Consider the following 27,204-nt stretch of genomic DNA (forward strand, 5'->3'; position numbering starts at 1 on the left):
ATGAAAACTGGTTACCAGGGTGAGTTCAGAGGGTGGTGATAAATGGAGAGTACTCGGAATGGTCCGGCTGCACATAGAGTATGCTGTCCAGTTCTGGGCACCAGTCCTCAGGAAGGATGTACTGGAAATGGTGGGAGGACAAAGAAGGGCAACAAAGCTAATAAAGGGTCTGGAGGATATTAATTATGAGGAAAGGTTGTGAGCACTGAACTTATTCCCTCTGGAGAAGAGATGCTTGAGAGGGGATATGATTTCCATTTACAAATACCGTACTGGTGACCCCACAATAGGCATAAAACTTTTCGGTGGAAGGGAGTTTAAAGCGGGAGTCCGCCGGGACTCTGCGTTTTTTTTTTTTTTAAAAGCCAGCAGCTACAAATACTGCAGCTGCTGACTTTTAAAATAGTGACACTTACCTGTCCAGCGCGCCCGCGATGTCGGCACCCGAAGCCGATCTCTAGATCGTCTCTCGGGTCCTGCCGCCGCCATCTTGGGTATGGGAATCAGGAAATGGAGCCTTTCGGCTTCATTTCCCGGTTCCCTACTGCGCATGCGCGAGTCGCGCTGCGCAATAAGGACGGTCCCCGCTGCCTCTGGGATCTGTGTGTTTCCCAGCAGGCAGCGGGGCACTTGCGGAAAGGGGCGGGCACTTGCGGAAAGGGGTGTAATCTCCGCCCCTTTCCGCAGAGAGCTATCCCGGAAGTGGCAGTACAGGTATCTGCACCCCCCTCCCCCCTGAAAGGTGCCAATTGTGGCGCTGGAGGGGGGGAGGGTTCCGATGAGCGGAAGGTCCACTTTAGACCTCCGCTTTAATAAGATACGTGGCCACTCATTAAAATGAGAAGAAAAGAAGTTTAACATTTCAGCAACAGTCTAAGAAGGTTTTTTTTTTCTCATTTTTAAGATATTTCCACTCACTTTCAGTGCTCGAGGACAGGAAGTGAAAGAAAAAAAGAAAAACATAACTGTAATTAAAACAAAAAAAAAAGAAAAAAATGGTTAATGCTAAGTGTTTAAGAATTACTTCTTTAGGTGTGACAAGTTCATTGTATTTATTTTTTCTTTTATTTATTTTTGGCTTGAAGCATACATAACATAATAAAGTAATAAAGGTTGTCTTTGTTAAATATTTGTGTTCGAAAAGTTTTTGCCACCATAGCTCCCGCGCCAAAAACAAATGCAAATTTCAGAAGCCAAAAACAAATACTATTTCTCTCTTGCAGATGTAACATGTTGTTTAAAATGAACATCTGTCTATCTGAATGTGTATTCAGAAAACTGTCCCCAACTCTCAGCATAATGTATTGCATTTGAAGTGTGCATCCTGCAGCATCTGACGCATGCTAAGCAGGATTATAGACGCAATCAAATGTTTCAAAGGCGACTAAAATCACTTTACACTCGCAGAGAAGCCTTGTCTACCAATGATAATTGCCACTCTATATTTTCTTGAAAGCATTTTAATTACTAGCAGTGTCACAGTTTGGAAATTGAAAATACATTTCCTACAAGATGACCTCGTCAATCAACAGCTCCAGTCCCCCCCAACCTCCTACATACTAAGAAATGCTGGAATTTGTTTGTATTCTCTGCTTTGTCTTACAGAAATATTGCAATTATGTAGATTTTTTTGAGCGATACATTGGGTGAGAACCGTCTTCTGCCTTTTCAGGAAGATTAGACAATTCCTTGTCTGCCTAGGACAGTTTTAGGCCCCTTTCAAACGGACGGCTGTTCTGCCGCAGTTTAGCATGTTTATTTTTTTCTGTGAAATTCAAGACTCCAGGCACAGCGATCAGCTGCATTTGTACAGTGCAATTACCTACGTTTATGTGCGTTTCTGTGCAGTTGCGTTCAGCTGCAGTTATCTAATATTCCCATTATGTTCCCATAGCAACCCTTTTTTTTTTAAATTTTTTTTTTTGGTCCCTTGAATCCCTTCTCACGCTGCTATCTGCAGTTGACACAAAAGACTGTGATTACCTGCGGTTATGTGCATATAGCTGTGCTACATCGCTCCTGGATACATTCAATTCTATTTTTTCTATTCGCACCGAACCACATGTAACGAAATTGCAGCTAAACGCAGTGTGTGAATGGGGCCATTGTGTGCTTTTACCTGCGGTAGAAAACTAGAATATCCACAGATGAAAGCACCATTCTATCCGTCCGTGTGAAAGGGGCCTTGCAGCTTGGAACAGAGAAGAGATCTGTGTGACCACATGCTGTCAACCTTAACCACTTCAGCTCTGGAAGATTTACCCCCGTTCATGACCAGGCCATTTTTTTCCAAACGGCACTGCATTACTTTGCTGACAATTAACGTGGTCATGCAACGCTGTACCCAAATAAATTTTTTGTCCTTTTTATCCCATAAATTTGTTTTAGTGCTTTTTGATCACCTCTGCCGTTTTTTTTTTGTGTTTTTTTTTTTTTTGTGTTTTTTTTTTTTTTTTTTGCACAATACACAAAGACTGACAAATTTGAATAAAAAAAAAAAAAATTGTATTTCTGTAAAACATAACCAATAAAAAAAATCTTCATAAATTTAGGCCAATATATATATTCTGCTACATAATTTTTGTAAAATAAAATCCCAATAAGCGTATATTGATTGGTTTGTGCAGAAGATAGCATCTACAAACTATGGGATATTTTTATTTTTTTAAAATACATTTTTACTACTAATGGCAGCGATCAGTGACTAATGGCGGGACTGTAATATTGCGGTGGACAAATTGGACACTAATTGACATTTTTTACACTTTTTGGGGGCGATTATTGCTAAAAAAAAAATATGCACTGTTACTGTATTAATGACACTGTCAGGGGTTAACAGGGGCAATTAAAGGATTAACGGTATTCCCTGGGAGTGCTTGCTGTGGAGGATGCTATACCTGTAGAAAGACAGAGATCTGTGTTCCTGCTTAGCGGAAACACAAGATCACTGCCTTCCCTTGTCACAGAATGGTGGTCTGTCTTGTTTACATAGGCAGACCGCCATTCTGCCTGTCTCCTGAATGTTTGGCAGGTCCGGGCGACCGTTGCGTCCAATCACAGTGGGAGCGGGTCGCTGGCGGCACGCATGGGCACCCCAGATACAGAAGTACCAGATTACGTACCCAGTATGTGATCTGGTATAGAGAAGCCGTCCTGCCGCAGTATATTTGCGTGGAGCAGCCGGGAAGAAGATAAAGTATATGTAAACGCTCACTTTGTAAAACAAAATACGTAGAAATGAAAGGAAAAACATTTGTGCACACCTCCCAACATTTTAAAATGGGAATGGGAGACACCTACTAGCACATGTATGTAGGTAAGACATAACAGGCACGCCCCCTGCCACACCCTTTAAAGGAGATTTAACCCCAAAAATTAAATAAATCCACAAGGGCTTTTTTTTTTACCACTATTTCTTTATATTGACTTTTAAAATTGACAAATGCAGCAATTTAGAAATGTAATGAAAGGTTTAGCACTGGGAAACACTATTTGAAAGATAAAAAGTGCATTTTATATACAACTATATAGATCAGACCAAATGACGAGGAATGAGGGACATTGCTCCAAATCAGGGACAGTTGGGAGCTATGTTTGTATTTGTTTTTTATATCTATACACAATCTATTTCCCCTTTTTTTATAAGTAATCACATACCTCTGTTTTGAGCTGCATGAGGATCTCAGAGAGCTGGGGGAGGAGAAAATGCATTACACTGGTCTTCTCTGTGAATGGCTGGCTGTGCGGGGGGGGGGGGGGGGGGTCAGGACACGTCTGATATTTGGAGGAGTGAGAGAGTTCCCTGCACAGCTAAAGAACTGATCATGCTGTGCTCTCATGCCTAGTGTGGTAATTTTTTAAAAGGAAAGCGGAGGGACTGGCAGGAACACCAGGGGTTTCACACAAAGGAAGCAGTAAAACAAGAATGGGATACCGTTTCGTACATGGTACAAGCAGGCACATATTAGGAGTATGAAATGCTGAGTTTACATTTTCTTGAAAATGCACCTTTGCCCGACTATGGGCATTAAACTTTTTACATATTACTAATAACTTGGGACTTCCTCCTGGCAGCCCTTTAAGTGATCTTCACTGTTGGGAGGTGGAGGTGTCTTCCAATCACATTATCACTAATTGGCTGTCACTGCAGTCATATGATCAGGAGCCTGTCCTAATGACTACCGATCACAGATGGAAACCAGGAGCTTTCAGTGACAGCATGGTCAGTCAGCTGGGAGTTCACTGTGAGCGTGGTCTTAGCACATAACCCTGGAGATGCGGCAGCTGGTCATTAAAGCGGATCTGAGCACCACATACCCAACACACTATTTCATTTAATATTCAAAGCAAACTCCATCTATCCATCTATCTACACCTAGCATTTCTGGCCATGGCCATCTTGAGTAAGGGCAGATGATTCATGTAGCATTTACTTCCTGGAATCCATCTGTCCTTGGCTCAAGCATGCAGGAGGGAGTGTTTAGTCGAGAACTCCTCCCCCTCCCCACCCCTCCTCAAGACTCTTGAGATGTATGGCATCATTTGCCTCGGCAGGAAATCAAAGTAACTGAAGAAATAAAAAATAAAAAAACAATTAAAAAGTTTAAAACAAGGGAATATTATATACTTTCCTATCTACTGTATTTACTATAGCTAGCAACTAGGATTAACAATAATAAATGTTGATTGGGAGGGTGTACCTTCCCTGCTGCTGCATATATGAATTATAACAGCAGAAAGGGTTAATGAGCACTAAACTAGCTGTATTCTATTCTCGTGTAAAAAAGCATTGCATGGATTGTGTATTTGAAAGATTAATTTCTTTACAATGCGTATTAGAGCCGCACGATTAATCGTCAATCACTATTGCGTTTTTTTTCCCCCCTGTTGCGATCTTGAAAAAAATGTTTCACGTTTCTTTCTATGCAAATAATTCTCTCTGCTCTTTTGAAACCACAGCGCCAAAAGAAAGGAAGAAAAAAAAAAAAACGGTCAGTCTGCCAAGAATCACACCTAGCAGTGGAACTTTGAAAACATTGTAACAATTTGTCAAAGGAATAGACTTTGTGTGTAAATGAGGAAAGTTTAACTTTAAACAATAAACCTTTTTCTGAAATTTGTTGGTTTCAAGTTAAAATCATTTTATTGTGCCAGAAAATTACTTAGAGCCCCCGACCATTATATTATAATATATAAAATACATATACATATATATATATATATATATATATATATATATATATATATATATATATATATACACATATACACATATATACATATATATATATATATATATATATATATATGTATATATTATATTTTTGGTAGAGATCCTAGAGGATAAAATGGTGGTTGTTGCAATATTTTATGTCATACTGTATTTGCGCAGAGGTCTTTCAAATTAATAAATTTAATTTAAAAAAAAAGACCCATTAAAGTTAGCCCTATTATTTTTTGTATAATGTGAAAGATTTTACGTCATGAGAACCGTGAGAGGATCGTAATCTTTTTATTCTAAGCAAAAAAAAAAAAAATGTGATTCTCATTTTGGCCAGAATCGTGCAGCTCTAATGTGTATAGGTACAACCATCAATGAAAGAATTTTTTTATTTTTCTTTTTTTCTTTTTTTTTACAGTGCTTTTACTACTTGTAAATACTTTAGTGTGCATCAACTGGGCACATTTTTACTCTAAAGTCGATGCGAACCTTCAAGTTTAAATCAATGTAATATACTTCAGGCGCATGAAAACCAAAGTCCTACGGTTTGCTCTTTAGAAAGTAGCCATTTAGTACAGAAGGTTATCTCCTGCCAACATCCTGCACAGAAGAACCCTTGTTCTTTGTGTGGATTCAGGGGTATCTCTGCAGAGATCTGATTCCAAAATCCCCTGCCACCCCCTCGCTCCCTTTTGATTGGCGCGTTCAAGTTTGAACTCAGCAGGGGTGTGTCAAAGCTCTGCAGAGACACCATTACTTCCACACAGAAAGCACATGTGAGTGTAACCAGTCATTTTTTAAATGATCTTTAATGGATTGTGCAACTGTGAGCGAGGCATGGGAGTGTCATCTACATACTATGTGCCTGAAATTGTCCTACTGTCTCTCTCATCTCAAGGAGTCAATAAGTTAAAATGGGTTAAAATTTCCATTTAACTTCAGAAAGTGTTCTGATGAATGATTCTATAGAACTTTCTATGGCAACCTATGTCTTTTGTGCTAATGGAGAGTGTGTGAGAAGTGTGTGTGGGTTTTTTTTTTCTCTTCTTTCATAAAATCTCTTTCTCACTATAAATATATTGAATGGTTTTATGGACATACTACTTGCACAGGGTAGAAGGAGTTTTAGATGGTAGGTGAAATGGATACTGCGGAATGTGTTGGAAGCATACGCCAACCTGTCACTCATTTCAAGGGACTGTCCCTCATTTGGAGAAAGTCTATCGTTTGTAACCAAATTACTCTGTCCCTCTAAAAAAAAACAAAAAAAAAACTACCATTTGACTACCAGATGTGTTTTACTGCACTTTCATAATGGGAAAGGGGTTGTTGTTGTTGGCAGGGGCATGTCTTTTTTTTTTTTACCTACAGTGGGTATAGGAAAGAATCACCTTTACCATGCTTTACTGTAGGAATGGTGTTATTTGGCTGGTGAGCTGTACTGGATTTCCACGATAAATTATTTGGCCTCAACACCAAACGATGTGTAATTTTAATCTCATCTGAGCGCACTTCGAAGATTGAGGCCACATAGAAAAAGGTGTTATGTTCAGATGAGACTAACATTGACTTATTTGGCCTCAACACCAAACAATATGTCTGGCGGAAATCCAATACAGCTCACCATCTAAATAACACCATTCCTACAGTAAAGCATGGAGGTGGTAACATCCTGTTATTGGGGGTTTCTCTACAGCAGGGACTGGAGCACTTATCAGGATAGAAGGAAAAATGGATTGGCAAAATCTGAGGAAAATCTGCTGCTCCTTGCCAGAAGTGTGTCAATGGGGGAAGGTTTCCCTTCCAACATGACAATGACCCAAAGCACACAGTGAAAATTACCACACAGTGGTTAAAGGAGAAAAAGGTGAATGTCCTTGCATGGCCTAGTCAGAGCCCAGACTTAAACCCGATTGAAAATCTGTGGAATGACTTGAAGACTGCAGTCCACAAACAGTCGCCACCAATTTTAACCTCCCTGGCGGTATGATTCAGTCTGGAATAAGGTGCTGAAAGCGGTACAATTATTTTGCATGGAAATCTGGCTTTTATTTTGTAGTCCTGTAATTCTTAGGAATAACGCTCTGAAATCTCTTCAAACCAGAGTCTAGCGGACATCCCGGGTATGATAAAGTTTATAATATAATAAAGAATAATAAAAATTATTGAATAATGTAATCAAATCCAAAAAAAGATGAAAAAGGGACATGTTTTGGTTGCTATGGACAATCTCCAAATTACAAGCAGTAAAAAACAGTATTTATAATATAAAAGTGCATGCAGGGCATTGCACAGACCACTAGGGACAAAGGGGGTGTGTATTTTTTACTACAGCACTGTAATCTGTAAGATTACAGTGCTGTGTGTCTTTTGTGTCTTTTTACATTTTTGAATTTGCCGCCGTTCTCCGCTCCCGTGCGCCGTAACGTCGCAGGGAACGGAGCTCGGCGGCATTCGGCACTGTGAATCGAGCGCAGGACGGCTCGATCACACAGCGCGGCGGACATCACTGGATCCAGGGGACAAGGTAAGTGACGTTACCTGTGTCCTCCCCTGCATCGAGCGGTGCAAGCCCGAGTCTGGCTCGGGGTTACCGCTATTGTAATGAAATTCCCAACCCGAGCCAGACTCGGGATTACCGCTAAGGAGGTTAACTGAACTTGAGCACTTCTGCAAAGAAGAGTGGGCAAAGGCTAGATGTGCAAAGTTAGTAGAGACATATCCCAACAGACTAAAGGCTGGAATTAAAGCAAAAGGGGTTCCACAAAATACTGACAGGAGGGGGGTGATCTTTTTCTTTTTTTTTTTTAACTCAGTGATTCTTTTTTTGAAATTTTTTGTTGCTGTTAGATCTTTCACTTGAATGTTGGAAGTTTCACTAGTAAATACAGCTAGATAAAACAAAAACTGTCTTAATTTCAGGCTGCAAAGAAACAAAATGTGATTATTTTAAAGGATGGTGATTCTATTGTATACCCACTGTACATACTTTGCTATAGGTTGTTCCACTTTATCATCTCACACATTTGTGTGGCATTGTTGGAAGTCGTAAAGGTGGAGTTGTTGGGCCCTTTATTATTGATTGGGGGTGCGGACAGGGCCTTTGGATTATCTCTTGCTTGAGGGCCCTGAGGCTTCAAGCTGTTGTTGCGCAAAAGAGATAAAGAGCTGCAAATCTACACACATCATTATCAAAGTATTTTCTCTTTAGTTTAATGAGACACTGAGCCGAAGCAAAATCCACAAATTTTCTGTATTCACAAAGACCTGGTAAATGTTGAAGAATGAGCTGGGGGATTCTGATTGCTTGTGAAAATGATTCATTATAATGCATTCATGCAGAATACATTGCTTGTTCGCCTTATTATCATGCAAATGAAATGAGGAAGTACATGATGTGAGCTCTTCCTTCTAATTATTTGCTATTTTTATTTTTTTTATTTTTATTTTGCAGGTTTTACTGGGACCTGATAATGCTGATTATGATGGTGGGGAACCTTGTCATTATACCGGTCGGAATAACCTTCTTCACAGAGCAGACGACCACACCGTGGATTATATTCAACGTGGCGTCCGACACCGTTTTTTTATTTGACTTGTTCATGAATTTTAGAACTGGGATTGTCATTGAAGACAATTCTGAGATCATACTAGACCCAAAAGTCATAAAGATGAGTTATTTAAAGAGCTGGTTTGTTGTTGACTTCATCTCATCCATCCCAGTGGATTATATCTTTCTCATTGTCGAGAAAGGCATGGATTCGGAAGTGTACAAGACTGCCAGAGCTCTCCGTATTGTGAGATTTACAAAAATCCTCAGTTTGTTGCGCCTACTGCGATTATCAAGGTTAATCCGATACATTCATCAGTGGGAAGAGGTAAATTAACCAATCGGTTGTTTTCTATTTAAAGGGGCTTCCTGCTTTATCTATGCATGGGGGGGGGGTGATAAAATATCGAACAGCTAAAATTGAACATAGGGGTTTATTTACTTTAACCAGTGATTGCAAAATCTGGTGCAGCTGTGCATGGTAGCCAATCAACTTCTAACTTCAGCTTGTCCAATTAAGCTAAGAGGTAATGACTAAGCGCGCGTGAAGTGTGAAACGCGTCTACCAAGCCTTCTGGTTCCTGTTTTTTTTGGGATGTCCAAATGAAAAGGATTTTCACCTACAGTGGTGTGCGGCCATTTCTTCTAAATGCATTATGTGCGGAGACGAGCACCTACTGGATCATTAGGCTTCCTGTTCTCACCTGTAGCGGCGGGTGTGTCTTTTTCCATTCCAATTGAGCTTTGACAATAAAACCTGGAAACTGGTTAGTTTCTATGCACAGCTACACCAGATTTTGCATGCTCCAGCTTTAGTAAATCACCCCCATATTGTCTTTTTTTTTTTTTTTTCGTGTGTGTTCCCTTTCCAGAGTTTACTAGTAGAAACTCATGCATGACCATGGTGTTATTTCAAACACCCCAAAAGATATTGATATTTTGTCATAAAATAATTTTACAGCTTTTAAGTTAATGTCCTGTGGAATAAGATATGGCAGCTTTGAGGCTGAAGATCAATCTTTGGAAATTGTCTGCTTCTTTCACAATATGATCATAAAGGTGGCCATTGCATCCCCTGTTCCCCTATACACACATACATGCCAGTGTTCAGGCCTGGACATTGAATAGTCATGTACTCCCCTATACCTGGAAACCTTGTTTGGTTTCAGAAACGGGTGAGGGGTCCAGGGGTAGCAAGGAAGCACAGATCGGTGAATGTATCCTTTGAGTGGAAGGGTTTCTTGGTGTACCTTCACATTGCCCATACAGTATCCCTTTAACCTTCATCTCCTCTTTCCTGAAAAATTAGATGGCGCATGCTCCCTGTCTCTATTTGATCATGCAGTGGCCAGACACCAAATGGCCCATCAGCAGATCCAGGGCATTGCCATTTGAAATTGTTGGGAGGAAGGAGAAAGTGATAGAGGGGAAATCTTCCAATAAGTACACTAGTTCTGGTGACCTGGGGTTCCCCAAGAAATTGCCCTTATTTGGAGGGATTTCCTCTCACTTCCTGTTTGGCTATGGGGCAGGAAGTGAAGAGAAATCTCTGCAATGGGACCCAGATGGTGAAAACAAATCTAACATGGGTAATAACACTCTCTTGCTCTATCCAAAATGGGGGGGGGGGGGAATTGCCCATAGTTCTACTTTAAAGTGGATGTAAACCTGGTTCATGAGATTTGACCTAATCACATATATCTGTAGTGTTTTTGTATCTCTCCAAAGCACAAAGTCGTCCCGTGTATTTCTGCTGTTTGGTTGCTCTGTTATTGGCATGAAAACTTCTGAGTCAACCAAAATAAAACCAGCCTGAAATGTATTACATGGGAGGTCGCTATAAATAGATTAGCAGAGAGCTTTTCTTGTCACAGCAGAGCTCTGCACATGCCTTCCTTCCTTTGCCTATGTGAAAGGGGGGAGGGGGGTGTGCCTTTCCTCCAATCAGAAGTTTTGTCTGTATGCCAATAATCCAATCCCATTGCGGAAGAGGAAGAGAAAATTCGTAACACGATGTTCACATTCTAAAGAATATATAAAGATGAAGACAGCAGATATACATGTAAAACTTATGTAGGCAGATATGTTTCATCCCTGTATCATCTGAGGCTGTTCACTTCACTGGGTATATGTGAGGGTTTACATCCACTTTAAAGTTCAATTTGTGTCTGAATGCTAAGATTGTTGCATATGCTGTCACTATTTTCTTTGAAGTCCTCTTTAGTCTCAGTCATTTTATTTAACCGAAGAGAGCTTTTTTTCTTTAAAGCAAATTACATTGTATCCTGGGACCTCGAAAGCTGTGACAGAAACAATTTTAGGGCATCTGCAATCCAGGCGCCCATTGTAAAGTTTCATTACAATGATATTGCCTGTATCTTATCAATTAGAACTCTCTTGTGCTTCCCCTGTCACATAGCACCACTCATTACTGTTGGTACTTAGGGACTGTGCTAACAATGATGTGTCAGCAATAATTAACATTGGGATCATCTCCAAACCTAAACAGAAGGCAATGGATTGCAGTGAGGAATATTGTTGATATGAATTTATAGAGTTGAAGCATACCTCATTATTTACAGTTTTTCTCTTCCATCAAAGTGCCCTTGTCGTTTTTGATGCATTGGTTATACCGTGAATAGGAGAAAGAGATTTTTTAAGTATAAGTCGTATTGGATATTTTAAAAAGATATTTAAAAAATGATGTCCCTCCCAAACTTATAAAGCCCATCCATTAGTGGCGCCTGGGCGCCGCCCCCTCTCTCCTCGCCACCCCTTATATGTAGTGGATAGATTCATGCATAGCATGAATCTATCCGTGGCCACCCCCTATTCATGTCTCTGGTGCCTTTCAGGGTACCCGGCGCATGAATTGCAGTAGCCAGGGTTTTTTTTTCTGTTGTTTTTTTTAAGCACCTGATTAGAGCCAGAGGGTCTAGGCTTCAAAATAGGGTGGGCTCGAGTTAGAGATGCAACCAGAGCCCCCCCCAGGTGTGTTGCAACAGCAAATGAATATTCTCTGTTGCAACACTGATCCTCCTCCCCGGCCAATCAGGAAGCAGATATGAAACCCATTTCCCGATTGGCCAAAACATCTGTCGATCCTATTGGATGCCTAGTGGCAGGAGAAGCAGAGAGGAGACGCACCAGAGAGGAGAGAACACCGGAGCAACTTTCCCCGAGCCCGCCGCGCTTAAGGACAGGGCTGGAAGATAGGCGCATCAGCTCCGACCACTGCTCTCACTGCCTGCATCCAGGGTAAGGACAACGGGTGGTGGAGGGGTTTACTTGGGGTGTTAGTGCCGTGCCAGGCCACATAGGTGCAATTGTGCTAGTGCTGCCCCCCCCCCCCAAAAAAAAAACACCATCTGCTACTGGCCTATGCTAATACTAGTTAGAGGTTCTGAATTGTAAAAGCTCTGCTCTAAAAAGGTAAGCAGAGGCCAAATTCCTAATCACCCATAATGCTGCACCTATTACTGACTTGTTACAACCATGACTTGTTTCACACTGTGGGCTCAATTCAAGAAAGAATATCACATGAGATAATTGAATCACGTGACACATGTTTTCCGATTCTCTAAAAAACACTTGATAAATACCTCATAAAATGGAATTAAAGTAAATTCACTAAAGGAAATGCATAAATGCATGCGTTAAATAAGTAGTGGTCCAAGCATGAGTTATTTAAGGAATGTAAAAAATAACCAATTTGGAGAGGTCTCTACCTTTTCAGATCAGTTTCTCAACAGTAATATATAGAAACCTAAATATGAAGAAACGCAACAATCGGGGGTTGATTTATTTTAAGTAAAGACAATATTTTTTTTTAGTTTTGGACAAAGTAGAGAGGGTTTTGTGCCCCTATCAGTTTTCAATGTTTTCTGTACCCCTGTTGGGGAGATTTACCCTCTCTATTTGTATGATTTAGCATTATCATTGAAAGTGGAAGAAAATCCCAAATTTTGGGTTGTCCCCAGAAAAGTATTGGGGAAATATTCCAATGGGGAACTGGGGGGCCCCAAGGGTTTTGTTGAATCTGTAGGGATTTCCTCTCACTTCTGCCTTGGTTATGGGATAGAAAGTGAAGGGAAATCTCCCCGATGATGCTCCCTTTTTTTTATTGATTAAAGAAGGGTATTTATATATTGCGTGTGTGTGATGTTTTCTTCTATTTTAATTAAATATTTGAAATGTATGCATTTTTTTTATTTTTTATATTTGCTTGATTTTGATATACCACGTATATCCTGTAAAGAAGTTTTCCCTTACATATGCTGCAGGGACCACACTAACTTAGCGAGTTGGCATATTTCTACGGTTTTAAGCCTCTTGGCAATAAAAACTGACAGGGGTTCTAATCTTTCACTGTATTCATTCCACTAATATCACGTCATGAGATAAAATATTGAATGATTTCATGACATAAATACTTCACATTTTAATTAAATATCTCATGCCTTATTTTAGATTCGAATTTTGCTATGTATTATTTTACCTCAGATTTTAAAGGGGAAAATACCACTTTGTGAATTGATCCCTGTGTCTCTGTGGAAGTGGCCATCTTGGTAGAGTGCTTTCTCATGTGGTTCCCCTGATAATTGTTGGAGTAATGTTCCAGAAGCAGTAAAGATGGAAGAAGTAGATCCAAAGCATGAATGAAGCAGAGAGATCCCTGCATTTCATTTACTTAAGGGGTAGCTTCCTCTCCAGCAAGGAGAACAGTGGGCAGCACAGTAGTGGCCATGCCAAATCTCACTCTAAAACTCAAGATACTAGCAGTCAGAGGCAGCAATGCCCTAGATCAGGGGTCTCCAAACTACGGCCCTCCAGTTGTTCAGGAACTACAATTCCCATCATGCTTAGTCATGTCTGTGAATGTCAGAGTTTTACAATGCCTCATGGGACGTGTAGTTCCACAACAGCTGGAGGGCCGTAGTTTGGAGATCCCTGCCCTAGATGATCTCACTTTGCAGTAAAAAAGAAATAAAAAATCTATGGTCAAGGAAAAGGAGATTCACTGCTGCTGTTCAGGAGGAATTTAAAATTATAGGTCCTGTATTCAGGGTACTGTGTAGTCACAGTTAACAGTTTCAGATATTCCCTGCCACATAATCTTTACTTTCTTTTTCTATAAATACATTTTTATTTAAGAATTTAGGGGAAACAAAATACAAATTATAAAATACATGAAGATATAAAAATATACATATGAATAATGACTAGGATAAGTTCTACACATAAATTTGTAGATAGAATAAAGGAGAAATGAATCAGAACAATAAGGTATAAACGATATGTAAAGGAATGGGAAGAAGGAGTGGGAGAGAAATATCAAGCTAAGGCTCACAATATGGGTCACCTAAAAAAATTTATAATATTAATAATTGGTATTTCATAAGTGTAAGCGGGATCTGTCAAAGTTTGGAGGAAGAAATGTCAGAGGATCGCAGCAGGTTTTTCATTAGCCATAAACCACATCATTTTGTTTCTATCCGATGTATAGTTTGGTAAGTAGGACCACCAGGCTTTTGCTAAAGTTTTTTTTTTATTTTTTTTTTATTTTTTATGTAGCAGTGAATAAAATTGTTAAAGTGAAACTGATTGTTGGTGATTCCTTTTTTGGTTTTAGATTTAGTGAAGCCTCTCCGATTTTTGCTTAGTCTTTTTCCAGAAAGGGTATAGAACATTTGATATACGTCTGTACAAAATTGCTTGATTTTGGGACATTCCCACCATATATGGAAGGAAGATACCAACATTTGATCAGCCCCGAAAACATTTATCAGAAATTGTAGGTTTGATTTTAGCTAAACATTGGGGAACCATATACCACCTCATAGTTTATAATTGGATTCAATAGATACGCTTCAACTCCTTTTTTTCCAAATTACATTTTTTTTTTCTACATGCCTATGCAGGACCAACGTAACAGGGATAAGACAATCTATGAACATTATCAAGAGAACTTGAGCAGCTGTAACAATTTTAAATTAATAAAATCTAATTTCTGACTGGTTACTGCAAGTTCTTGTACATCATTGGTCTTTACGCTTACTTAATAAGATAAAATCTAAATCCTAACGCATGCAATTTAATAAGATTAGTTGTCTTAAGATACTAGAGGGCTTATGTTTGAGAAGTATGGTATCAAAAAACTTCTTCTTTCCCCCCTCTGCAATCAGAATACTTGATTGGTCACTATGGGTAACAAGACATGATCTTATTAGCTTACTTTTAAATATACAAGCCAATAAAAGTAAAAAAAAAAAAAAATATATATATATATTTTTTTTTAAATATTCATGCTTGTAATCCTTTATATGCTATCACAAAAATAAAAAAATAAAAATAAAATACATATTGATTTACACAAGAGACCCTATTGTAGTATTTCTTCATTTATTTTTTTCTACGTAAATGATCGGTCTCTTTCTCCATGCATTCGTAAACTAGGAAAATACATTCACAAAAAAAGAAATTAAAAAAAATCAGCCAACTGAGAAATAAATAAAATTGTAACGCACTAAGCAGAAATGCTAAATTTAACCTTGGGTATTAAATAAAATATTAAAACATATTTAATATACTTTTTAATTTGTCAAACCCAGCTGGCAATACACATTTTTAATATGACATACATAAAGAATCACCCAGCTTGACCTTGATATATTTATTGCCGTAGGGGAAATTTTGCCAATCGAGGATTGCATGAGGATGTGGAATAGTTAATTATGTTTGTTGCGGAGTCTGGCTTTATTTTGCCCTCAAACTATTTCTTGGAGTAAATTTCATGCAGTTTGACTGTTTAATATAAATATATAAGGTGCCATTTTTGCTTCCATGTGACGTATTTTGAAGGATAAAAAAAAATATTAATATGAGGGTGGTTGTTTTTTTTTTTTTTTTCTAAGATATTATGTTTTTGCTTCTGATTTTCTTAATTTACAAAGCTGTATACAGGCCCATTATTATTTGTTAAAATGTTATATATATTATAATATATATATATATATATATATATATATATAGATATAGATATAGATTTTGTCTGATGGATTTTGTCTGAAACTTGTGTTGCATACACACGGTCGGACAAAGTTGTCGTAAAATCCGATCGTACATAACGTGATGGCGTTATTTCGTTACGACGGGACTACGTTCAGGCTAGTAGCCAATAGCTTTGGTCTAGGAATTTGATCTGAGCATGCGTGGCACTTTGTCCGATCGGAATTCTCTACACACAATCGGACAAAGTCCGATCGGATCATGTTGTCAGAAAGTTTTATAGCCCAGCTCTAAAACTTTGTCCATCGGATATTCTGACGGAAACAATCCGATGGAGCCCACACACGTTGGATTATCCGACAACGCGGTCCGATCGGACATTTTCCGTCTGAATGTCCGACCATGTGTACAAGGGCTTAGGCAACTGTACAATGACCCCCCAACCAATCTCCCATTCCAATTCCCCCTAAACTGCGCCTCCTCCTATTCCACCACCTCTTCCCCGGCCTTAATTATCCTTCCAACCCCTACCCTAGCCAACTATACCTACCAACTTTTTTACACCCTTACCCTATGACAAATGAAAATGGGAACAATGCAGATCCTACATTGAGCTGCATAGTTTGTAGTACTATAGAGCCCACACTCCCCCCTTACTGTAACTAGCCTGTACATTCCAAATATATTCCAAGGTCAATCTGGGTTTTTGTTACATGGATGTATAGATATTGTACTTTATATAAATGCTCTTAGTTATGACTTGCCTACTCTATAATTTACTTTTTATAAATAATTTTATATAAAAAAAATCCCTGTTGATTCCAACATCGCCTGATAATCTTGTAAATGGCAGAAGGGAGACATCTCTTAAGTACGTACATTGTCAGCTATTGTTTCACTTTGGTCATATTGACTCCAGTGTTATACCTTTTGAAGTGGGGAATTAAGAACACATTCTGTATTAAGCCCTTTAATGCCTCCACAGTAAACTGTGATCTCCATAATTCTCCTTCAGTTCAATATCCAAACTCCTCATTCTTAGAATGTAATCGCTTTGACTTAGATTTTCTTTGGGTGACTAGAAAAAGGTTTACCTTTTTTTTTTCTTATATTGTAAATGTTATTGTGGAATAATGCACATTTGAAAAAGTGACAGCCTATCTAATGCTGGTTGTTATTGTAAGGATTGTCTATTAGTGTTGGTTGTATACCTTCATGGATATTAACAATAAAAACCAGCACATATTCCTTAAACCTAGAGATACATTTGTTTTAATGGATCTGGATGTCAGTTTAAGAAATATCTGTCCTTTATTACTATGCACCTTTTGCAGCAATACTAAAATACCTGTTTTACCTGAAGCTATCCTGCATTACTGTTTTATTTTTATTTTTTTTATTGCAAAATGTCCCAAGTCTCCCAGTTTGAATAGCCAACAGTGCCCTTGAACCCCTTTTCCCGTGAACTTAGGTGCTTCCTGCGTTCACTGTTTCATAACACAGCTTGAGCTCCCAGTACTTCTGAACTGAGCAGTGAAAGGAAGAACCCATCTCCCCACTGCAGGAGGAGGACCCTGCTGTCTCAGAACATAACTTTCAAAAGTGTTGTCACTGTAACAGCGGTAGAAGGAAAATGTTCCTTCTACCAACTGTTTCATTGAGAGTTATTGTGCTACATTCACAACTGTGATTTAGGCCAGTAGGATTTGCAACAACGGTCTTCCGATTCTGACAGCTGTGAGTGGCTAGGTGGGGCCGCGGCTATTCGCTGCGGTGATTGCTGCTGGATGCACACAAAGTGCCTAAGAACTTTGATGGGACTTTGTATATTCTATGGTGGAAAAGTCGCTGTAAAGCGCACAAGATTAGTGCAGGAACCCTTTCCAAAAAAGTCTCATTGATTAGAACTGACACCATTGAAAACAATGAGATTTCTTTTTATCTTCTGTGCTACAGGATGCATCAAAAGTCATAGTAGTGTGAACCAGGCCTTTAGTCTCAGCTGTCCACAGGCTTTTTTTTTATATGTGCATGCTGCTGGGTGTAAAGGCTGCCAAAACAAAAAGTACAAGAACTGCTTGTTTGTTTTGGGGAACCACTTAATGGTAAGGAATGGATGTAAGCTTAGTTAAGCAGCCCGTACTTTGGTTGTGTCCTCAATACTGAGAAATACAGGCAGATGCATATCCATAACTCCATACCATCAGGTAGGCGTGTGATTGGCCCCATCCTTATTCTGCACCAGGACAATGTCCCAAAATATACAGCTAATATCATTTAAGAACTATCTCCAGTGTAAAGAAGAACAAGAAATCCTGGAAGTGATGGGTTGGCCCCAACAGAGCACTGATCTCAACATCTTCGTGTCTGTCTGGGATTATATGAAGAGACAGAAGGATCTCAGGCAGCCTATATCCACAGAAGATCTGTGATTAGTTCTCCAAGTGGTTTGGAACAACCTACCTGCCAAGTTCCTTCAAAAACTGCACACAAACACAGTGTGTACCTCAGCGGCAGCCAATCAATAAGGGGTACAGTGCTGCCACCCCCGTAATCTCCATGCGCCTGGCGCCTAATCTTCATGCGGGGCACCCAATGCAAGGATTTCTATGAGGTGTTTTTTGTTTTTTTGAAGCACATGATTAGAGCTGGAGGCTCTAATTGGCTTTAAAAAGGGTGGGCTTGGGGCTCAGAGCACTGCGCTCCAAGCCCACCTACTTGTGACACTAGCAAATCAACATTTGCTGTTGTCTTCCTGCTCTTCCTCCCGGCCAATCAGGACAAGACGCAGGTCTTAAGACTGGTTTGGCAGTGGGGGAGAAACGACAGAATCAAGAAGCCGGGAAAGCCGCTCACAACCTGGATGGGGTAAGTGTGGGACGGGCTGGCTGGGGTAAGTGCGGGGTTGTTTGCCGGGGGGGGGGGGGGGTGCTGCCACTGTTGTACCTAGAAGAATTGATTCTGGTTTGAAGCCAAGGGGTAGTCACGCCACATATTGATTTGATTTATTTATTTATTTTCTGTTTGCTCAGTTTGTATTTTGTAACTTGATAAAAATCAAGTATATATTTTTGAACACATTCGTACATTACGTTACAGCATGTCTTTACACATGCCTAAAAGTTCTGTAGAATCTTATACCCACAGTTGATGTAGAGCAGTGGTCTCCAAACTTGTGGCCCTTTGCCTTTATCCGGCCCTTGGGACACCATTCTTCCCACTGATATAAGACACTAATCTGCCAACTAACATCAACAGTGGGGCACCATTTCTCCCAATGACACAAACTATGAGGAATTATTTCACCCAATGATACCAACTACATGGCACTATTTCTACCCCTAGTACCAAATGTGGTGATATTTATTAATGAATGAATGACTTGTATAGTGCTACCTATATGAACTGAATCGCCTCAGGGCGCTTTTTCTTGCCATCGGGGTCCATCTGCAGCTATTTATGCGGTCCTTTAACCTGTAGAGTCCCAACACACTTACAACATTGACATACACATATCGTGGCCAATTTTTTTGGACAGGGTCTAATTAACCTACCAGCGTGTCTTTGGAGTGTGGGAGGAAAACGAAGTACCCAGAGGAAACCCACGCAGGCACAGGGAGAACATGCAAACTCCAGGCAGATAGTGTTGTGGTTGGGATTTGAACCAGCAACCATATTGCTGTTAGGTGAAAGTTCTAACCACTACACCACTGTGCTGCCCTTCCCACTATATTAATAATATTTATTCCCACTGATGCCCCTCTAAAGTCTGAAAGACAGTAAGCTGGCCCTTTGTTTAGAAAGATTGGAGAACCCTGATCTAGAGGAAGACAAAAATAAACCCTAGAGGGAAAGGATTTTTTTTTCCTAATCTCAGAAGGCAATCACATTTCTTGGATCATCAATCTCTGATGTTATTACCTGTAAATATGAATATCCAATTATAGTTTGTGCATTTAGGAATGCATCTAACAAATCTACTGAGCTGACCAGAACTAGTTCCTGAGGGAGTTTTATTCTTTAGCGTAAGCATATTTTCGACAGTCCTTTATTATAAAGGAGAAAAGCAACATTGTTTTTTAACTGATCTTTTTAGTAACATTACTGAGATGTTAGCAATGGAACCCAGCAAAGTTAAGCCCAAATAAACATTCAGATCCTGCAGAGAATCTGGATAAACAGGAAAAATGTTGAGGGAAATCAGGTTCTTGTGTGGGTGTTGCTGTTCTGCAGGGAGGATGCTGCCAGCCTGGTACTGATGGAAGTTTGAGAAGCTGCACCTGCTGGAAATCATCCAGGCACGGCATGGCATCTGATGCTGCAGGCTGGTTTATTCCTCTTAATTGATTTTTATCACCACGATATAAAAGTTTTCCCATTAAAACTTTATTTGTTGCTCAATAATTTCAGCACTGATTACAATAGTGCACTGATTCCTAGATGATATGCCAGGCACAGAATATGTTCAGATGTCCCTTAGAAACCCTGGAAGTGTTTGTTATCTGTATTGTAGAAGGCCTTGGGCTACTTGAGCTATAATGTTGGCAGATCCAGCCATGCCCTAATATGTGGGAGCTGTTCAGCCCTAACCTATCCCAGGGTGGTAAGCCAAGCTCTTAGTAGTCTTAAACTTTTATCATTTTAACTTTTTGGCTAATGTGGGCCTTCATCTTGGTGTATGTACATACATGCAGCATTAGGAAGTACCAAAGCAAAGCGGCTCTATGATGTTGGCTGAATGCGGGCTTTAGCCTGTCGAATGATTTTGGGTCACAGGAGAGCAAATGTAATGCCCCGTACACACGAGCGGACTTTTCGACATCCAAACTCCGACGGACTGAGTCCGGCGGACTATCCGATCGTGTGTGGGCTGCAACGGACTTTAGCGAAGCTAAAGTCTGACGGACTTTAGAAATGAAGCATGCTTTAAATTTTCCCGACGGAACTCCGCCGGACCCGGTCCCCTTTGAAAAATCCGCTCGTGTGTGTGCTACTCCGACGGACTAAAACCGACGCTAGGGCAGCTATTGGCTACTGTCTAGGAACTTCCTACGTCGAATCCAGTCGTACGTCATCACGTTCGACTCCGTCGGAGTTTGGTGTGATGGTGTGTGGTCAAGTCCGTTCGGTCGAAAAGTCCGCCAGAACTCCGTCGGAACTCCGGCGGAACTCCGGCGGAACTCCTTTGGAGGTCTGTCAGACTTAATCCCTCTCGTGTGTACGGGGCATAAGTGCACTCCTGTGACCCAAAAGAGAAATATAGCCAAAGAAGCTTTTAGAAAGTTTTTGATCTAGTCCTGGGAGTCCTGTCTTGTCTTGCATTAGTCCTGATACCCTATGGTAGGAGGGTTGGAAGATTCTAACATGAAGTTTATGCAAGAAACAATACCAGAGAGTGATAAAGCTGAGGCTTCCAACCAGTGGGGGCAAGTTTTGTGCTCTCCCAGTTGTTAAAAACAAAGCATGTGATCCTGCAGGTCCCCATGTGCTGAGAAAAGCTTGGAAACAGATTATTTTGCCAAAATAAATGCGCTGTAATAAAATGTGTGCATTATATTGGATACCAACACAGCATATTAGGGATAAATCGCGGGCAAATCCTTAGTGGAACTAATTTTCAGAGGTTTATTCTTCTTGATGGCTTGATAGTAATTCCCAAGGCTACAATGCAGCCCCACGGCAGGAGAAAAGCTAACATCTTTGAGCTCGCACTAGTCTACAGATTTTGTGAGCCATGGGTGACCGAGCCAGAGTACTTCTTTCAGAATAAACGACTGTGGTGCCTGTGTGGTGGTGGTAGTATGACAAAGATCATCATCTTGCTGGCTGTAGCTGTAGACTTAGTAGTTGGTTCCTCCAGCCTCCTCAAATCTGCCTAGGTTCTAAGTTCTAATACAGTCGTGTCAGAAATAAACTGGTAAACTAAAGACTCAAATGTACCCATTTCTTTCTGATACTACTGACCCTAGACAGAGCTGAGGAGGCAGGAGGAGCATATTACATGTGCATGTATTGTAGATAATATCAATTTGCTACCTGAATATTGTAACAGCGGTTTGTTTTCTATGTGTTGTATACAATTGCTCATTTGGGGCCCATTATCGGGATAGACATTTTTTTCTTAACTATTGTGAAGTCATTGCTGTGTACAATCCTATTACTATAATTGAGTCCCTTGTAAGCCTGTCACCATCAATGCATGCCACTATAAAACAGTTTTGTCATGGGGTACTACATGTGCCATTAAACCCTTGAAATTCATTTTACTTGGCACTCCATTAAAGGACAAGTCCAGCCTGAGCTCGTTTGGCTAGGCTTCTCCTATGGGTCACATGAGTGCAATTTGTTTTGTACTCCTGTGACATGTTTTCAGCAGAGAGCGGTCTAAATTCTGTTCTCTGCTGACGTCACCAATATCAGTCCAGGCACTGCGTCATCCCGACTCTGGCAGTCTGTATCCACCAGGTGCCTGAACTCATAGCCGTCTCAGCAGCCTCTCCCTGCCCTTCCACCGCTCAGCGCTCAAGTGAGTGCGGAGGAGAAGTGTAGGAGAGCTGCTGATTGACAAGCAGCAGCTCTCTGCTTGAGGAGCCAAGAGAACTGAACCATTGGCGATGTTCGATGACTCGGTTCTCAGTGCAGAGACGCCGGGGGACAGATGCAGCATCGGACTGATGCTGCATCCAGCTAGGTAAGTATAAAACTGCAATAGCCCCCAAACCCATACTTCTGCTTTTAATATCATTATTTTGTGCCATGGAGAACTAGGGGTGTCCCTTTAACTGTTGCTTAAAGTGTTACTAAACCTCGAATCCTGCATTCACGATATCTGGTCTCCCACAGTACACAGAACTGCAATTTTTTTTAGTAAACATTAACTGCTAAATACCTTTTCTCATCAGCAGTATATAGCAGTCTTGTGACTTCTATCAGTGTCTGGTTAAAACTTGTAGGAGTTTTTATTTTTCCCCTGATTGTCTTATGAGGCTACAGGACCCCTGACCCTCTGCACAGTGCTGATTGGCCCTGTGCTGATCACACGCACTCGTCCAAAAAGCAAAAAAAAAAATAAATAAATAAAAACTCTAGCAATATACACCAAACTGAGCATGTGCAGAGTGCCTCCAAGGCTCTCTCCTAACAGCAGATATATTGGGGACTGTGGAAGGAGGGAATCAGAGAAGATGGGCTCAAACAGCTTTTTTACACAATGCAGAGGATTAACCCCTTAGGTTCCACAGTTTTATCAGGACAAAATACACTTGATAATGACCAACGATGCCCAACAAGTGATGGTGATGCTGAAGAGGAATATTTACTTTTTCGTCAAACAGCTTAGCTGTATGAAGGGAAGGCCACTCCTTGTTAGTTTTTGAGAAAAAGCCCCTTTAACATCAGGATTTTCTTACCCAAGAAATGTGACTCAGCTTTCATTCGACAGCAGTAATGTCTGTCATAAGCCTTTCCATGAATACGTTTTGGCTTTGCATTTTTATTGACATGTTTACTCACTAAGCTGAAATGTAGAAATGACAGCTTCCTATGATTTCCTGAGATGCAATCCTGACGAGCAGAACACACAAATGATATCTGCAATACGCAACGTATTGTTCTCATATTAGCTAATTAACATGATTAACCTAAATCCAAAAAAGCAGTAGAATTTTTAGACATGTACTCTATAAGTGTGACAGATGAAATAGAACTTAATTTTTTGCCTTTATACAGTAATTGGCACTGATTTGGATTTGCCTGGAAAGCCAATTTAATTTAATTTCCAAAGCAGAAAATATTTTTAGAAAAATGTCTGCTTTTTCTTTCTTCATTTACTGACTACCCTGAATAATCACTAGAAGTGACAGCTGGAAATAGACTAAGCAATGAAGACTAGGCATTCTCTGGTGGCATGCTAAGAACTTACTAAATGCTGGGGTGCCTGCAGCAGATTCCTGGCTTTGCAAATGGCAGCCCAAAGCATTTCAAAAGCAGCAACTTTTCAAGTCCATGTTTGCATGTTTTTAGGTCCCGTGAGACTTAGTACTGCGATACAAGTACAGCCTATTGGTCAGAATGTCCCAGTGCCTAGTCTGTAGTCTATCATAATAGCAGGCCCTAAGGGTCACCATACATGTTACAATTGTGATCACCTTGGGCATGTTCAGACTAGGACTGTACAAGTCTGCAAGAAAGCTGACATCGGGACCACGGGACCCGCGGGCATGGAAATGGAGTACGCGGAGGGCACGCACCCACAATGCTGTGATTTAAAGGGGACATACCTGTACGCCCTTTTGCCCAGCCGCGCCATTGTGCTGATTTACATTGTCATGTGCCTGTCGGCATGTGGTTAAACAGTTTGCTGACCTCCTCGTCCTGGTACTTAGTCAGGGCACTCAATGTCATCCTTGCTGGCCGCACATTCCGTCTGAGACATTGACAGCTGCCATCTCTATCCTACCTAAACCCCAGACAGATGACTCATATTGGTCAAACTACCGATCCATATCCCTCCTCAACCTAGACATCAAATTGTTGGCCAGAATCCTAGCTGCTAGACTTGACGACACCATTGGCTTCCTAATACATGGCCAAGTAGGCTTCATCCTGACATGACAGGCAGGGGACAACATCTGCCATGGTCAACACAGTCTCCTGGCCCTACTTACAATTCATACATAGTCGGTGGGGTTTTGGCTCTCATTTCCTTTCCTGGATTTCTGTATGCTAACCCCACGGCCTTTGTCCACTATATGGGCCACAAATCGGAGACCTTTCAGATCAAGAGAGGCACACGGCAGGGTTTTCCGCTCTCGCCACTTTTTTACCCTAGCCATTGAGCCCCTAGCCCAATTGATTTGCAAAAACCCCAATATCAAAGAACTAGAACTCAGTGGCCATCATCATAAATTGTGTCTGTTTGCAGACGATGTCCTACTCTTCATGTCATCACTTAACCTCCGCACCCAACCTACTAAAACTCCTGAAAGACTCTGGCCAAATATCCGGCCTACAAGTCAATCTAATAAAGCCCACAGCCCTAAACATCTCCATCCCAACAGCTGACCTGATGCATCTACAAACCTCCCTCCCTTTCCCATGGTCTATCCGCCACATTACATGCCTAGGCATTAAGCTCACAGCTAACCCTTCAGACCTCTACTCAGCTAATTATCCCCCATTGCTTGCCACCTCACCAACCTTCTCACCAAATGGTCTCATCTCCCACTCACCTAGATGGGTAGAATAACTGCAGTCAAAATGACAATTCTACCTAAAATATCTATTTCGAGTTCTACCCATCCCGGTTTCAGGATACTACCCATACTACAGAGACCAACATCTTCCTATATCTGGCACACTAACAAACCCCGAATTCCACATTCTACCCTTTACCTACCAAAGACCAGGGGAGGCCGAGGCCTTTCACAGTTCACCAAGTACTGCTATGCTGCTCAACTTGCCCAACTGTCTAAGTACCACTCCACCACTGAAATACCCCTTTGGGTGGCCCTAGAATCTGTCGAATGTGACCCCTCTCTGTCAAAAATCTCTCTGGCATTACCCCTCCAATCGCCGTGCTATACAATACCCAGTTATACGCCACTCAGTCCAAACACTTACTCTAATCTCCTTTATAACCCCATGCTCTCCTTCTTACACAACCCTTCATTCTACCCGGCCTGGACCTCCCTATCCTCCTTTCATAAATGGTCCTCCACAAACCTCATCAGAGCCCATACATTTATAACTTCCAATGGCATAAAAGCCTTTTCCGGCCCTCAGGGAATCTGATATTCCGACCCCTGAAATCTTCTGATAACTCCATATAAAACATTTCTTCACATCCTTGACTCCCAGAGAGTCCTTCTCCCTCTCCGTGTCCTTTTTTGAACAAGCCTTCAATAATGACCTGCACAGGAGAGGCCTGATCTCGACCCTCTATGCCCAACTGCTTAACACAGGACTCTCTCGTATGCCTTCCTACACCTCTAAATGGGAAAGTGACTTGGAAATCACATTAGAAGATGTAGACTGGCATCAGATATGGCAGGCCACGAAATCCTCCTCCCAAAACATTGTGGCATTGGAAACTAATTACAAAGCCCTGACCGATTGGTACCTGGTCCCAACCAGGATTGCCAAATATGTTCCACATTACCCCTCCACCTTCTTTAGAGGCTGATCCGCTCAGGGGAATTTCTACCATATCTGGTGGTCATGCCCAATTGCACAAACTTTTTGGTGCAACTTATTAAACATGCTCTTCGCTCTCTTTGATATAGCTCTACAACCTGACTCAACTATAGCACTTTTAAATCTCAAACTGCCAAATCTATCAGAACGCCAGTTCAAACTCCTCTTGCAGGTCACAACTGCTGCCAAACAAATCATCTCCAAATCTTGGAAAACTTCCAGCCTTTGTGTCCTTACGGTCAAAAAAACAAGGTTACACAAGCAATGATCCACGCTAAAATAGAGGCCACCATATCTGACAAGGTCGCCAAATAGGAAGCCCTTTGGTCTCCTTATGTGACACACTTTCTCCCACCCAATTTTGATGAATCCATTTTACTCTAAGAGGCATGGTCTCCAACTTATCTCATGTCCAATCTGACTGATGCATATAAGAAACACCTGGGACCCCACACCTCCCCTCACCTTCTCCACCCTACCTCCCTACCAATCTACTCCTCCTCCCCTCTTTACTCCTTCCTAATTACCCTGCCTTCCTTTTCCAGTAGGTAGTTGACATTCTACTACTCCTTTCTATAGATAAACTCATCACCAGGTTAAGCTTACAGCTTTGTTAAACTTTAAGTATACATTTACTAATTATATGGTTTCTTTACAGTTAACAATTGTAGCAAGTCAGTTTATTGATTCTCTGGGATTTCATCCCTAGCTAGCATTATTGGTCCACTCCTCCCCAAGGGCACAACCTTCTCCTGACTCGATCACGCTGGCTATGCCAATGTTTTTACACATGTTTAGTTCATACTTGAACATTTGTTTGTCCACAATTTACTGCACATGTTTATATACACTTGTTCATCCCAAGAAAACTTCAGACAGCTTAGGTCGGGCGAGTTGTCCTCCCTTCACGACACAGCGTGACCCCAAATGGGGTGTCTGGGGGAGCTAGACAATAACCCCACCTTCTGCATAACTCTTGGAATAGAATACATTGTTCCCACACAGGGCAGCCATCAGAAATTTTGGCTCCCCTTACACAGCCTCCGGGGCCTGACCACCAACATTCCTTGGTGGGACGCCCACTGGCCGTTCCACTGAGTCCTTTGGTGCACCCACTTTTATTTTAACACTATTTTAATGCTGGATGTAGATGGGGATGCATCGTGGAGATGGATGGATGGTGCTGGGCGTGGATGGGGATGCATTGTGGAGAGGGATGGATGGATGATGC

At 41.0% G+C, this 27,204-nt stretch overlaps 1 protein-coding gene across 1 annotated transcript in view; it reads left to right on the forward strand.

Moving 5' to 3' along the window:
• The window catches only part of HCN1 (hyperpolarization activated cyclic nucleotide gated potassium channel 1), a 599,508-nt gene that overhangs the window by 138,713 nt on the left and 433,591 nt on the right, over positions 1-27,204 (forward strand). The window contains exon 2 of the mRNA XM_077462771.1: positions 8,676-9,099. Coding sequence (XP_077318897.1) covers positions 8,676-9,099 — 424 coding nt within the window. The remainder of the gene's footprint in view (positions 1-8,675; positions 9,100-27,204) is intronic.

Source organism: Lithobates pipiens, unplaced genomic scaffold (assembly GCF_037356315.1).
Source record: "Lithobates pipiens isolate NorthernLeopardFrog02 unplaced genomic scaffold, aLitPip1_a1.2 Scaffold_3, whole genome shotgun sequence".
NCBI classification, from domain to species: Eukaryota; Metazoa; Chordata; class Amphibia; order Anura; family Ranidae; genus Lithobates; species Lithobates pipiens.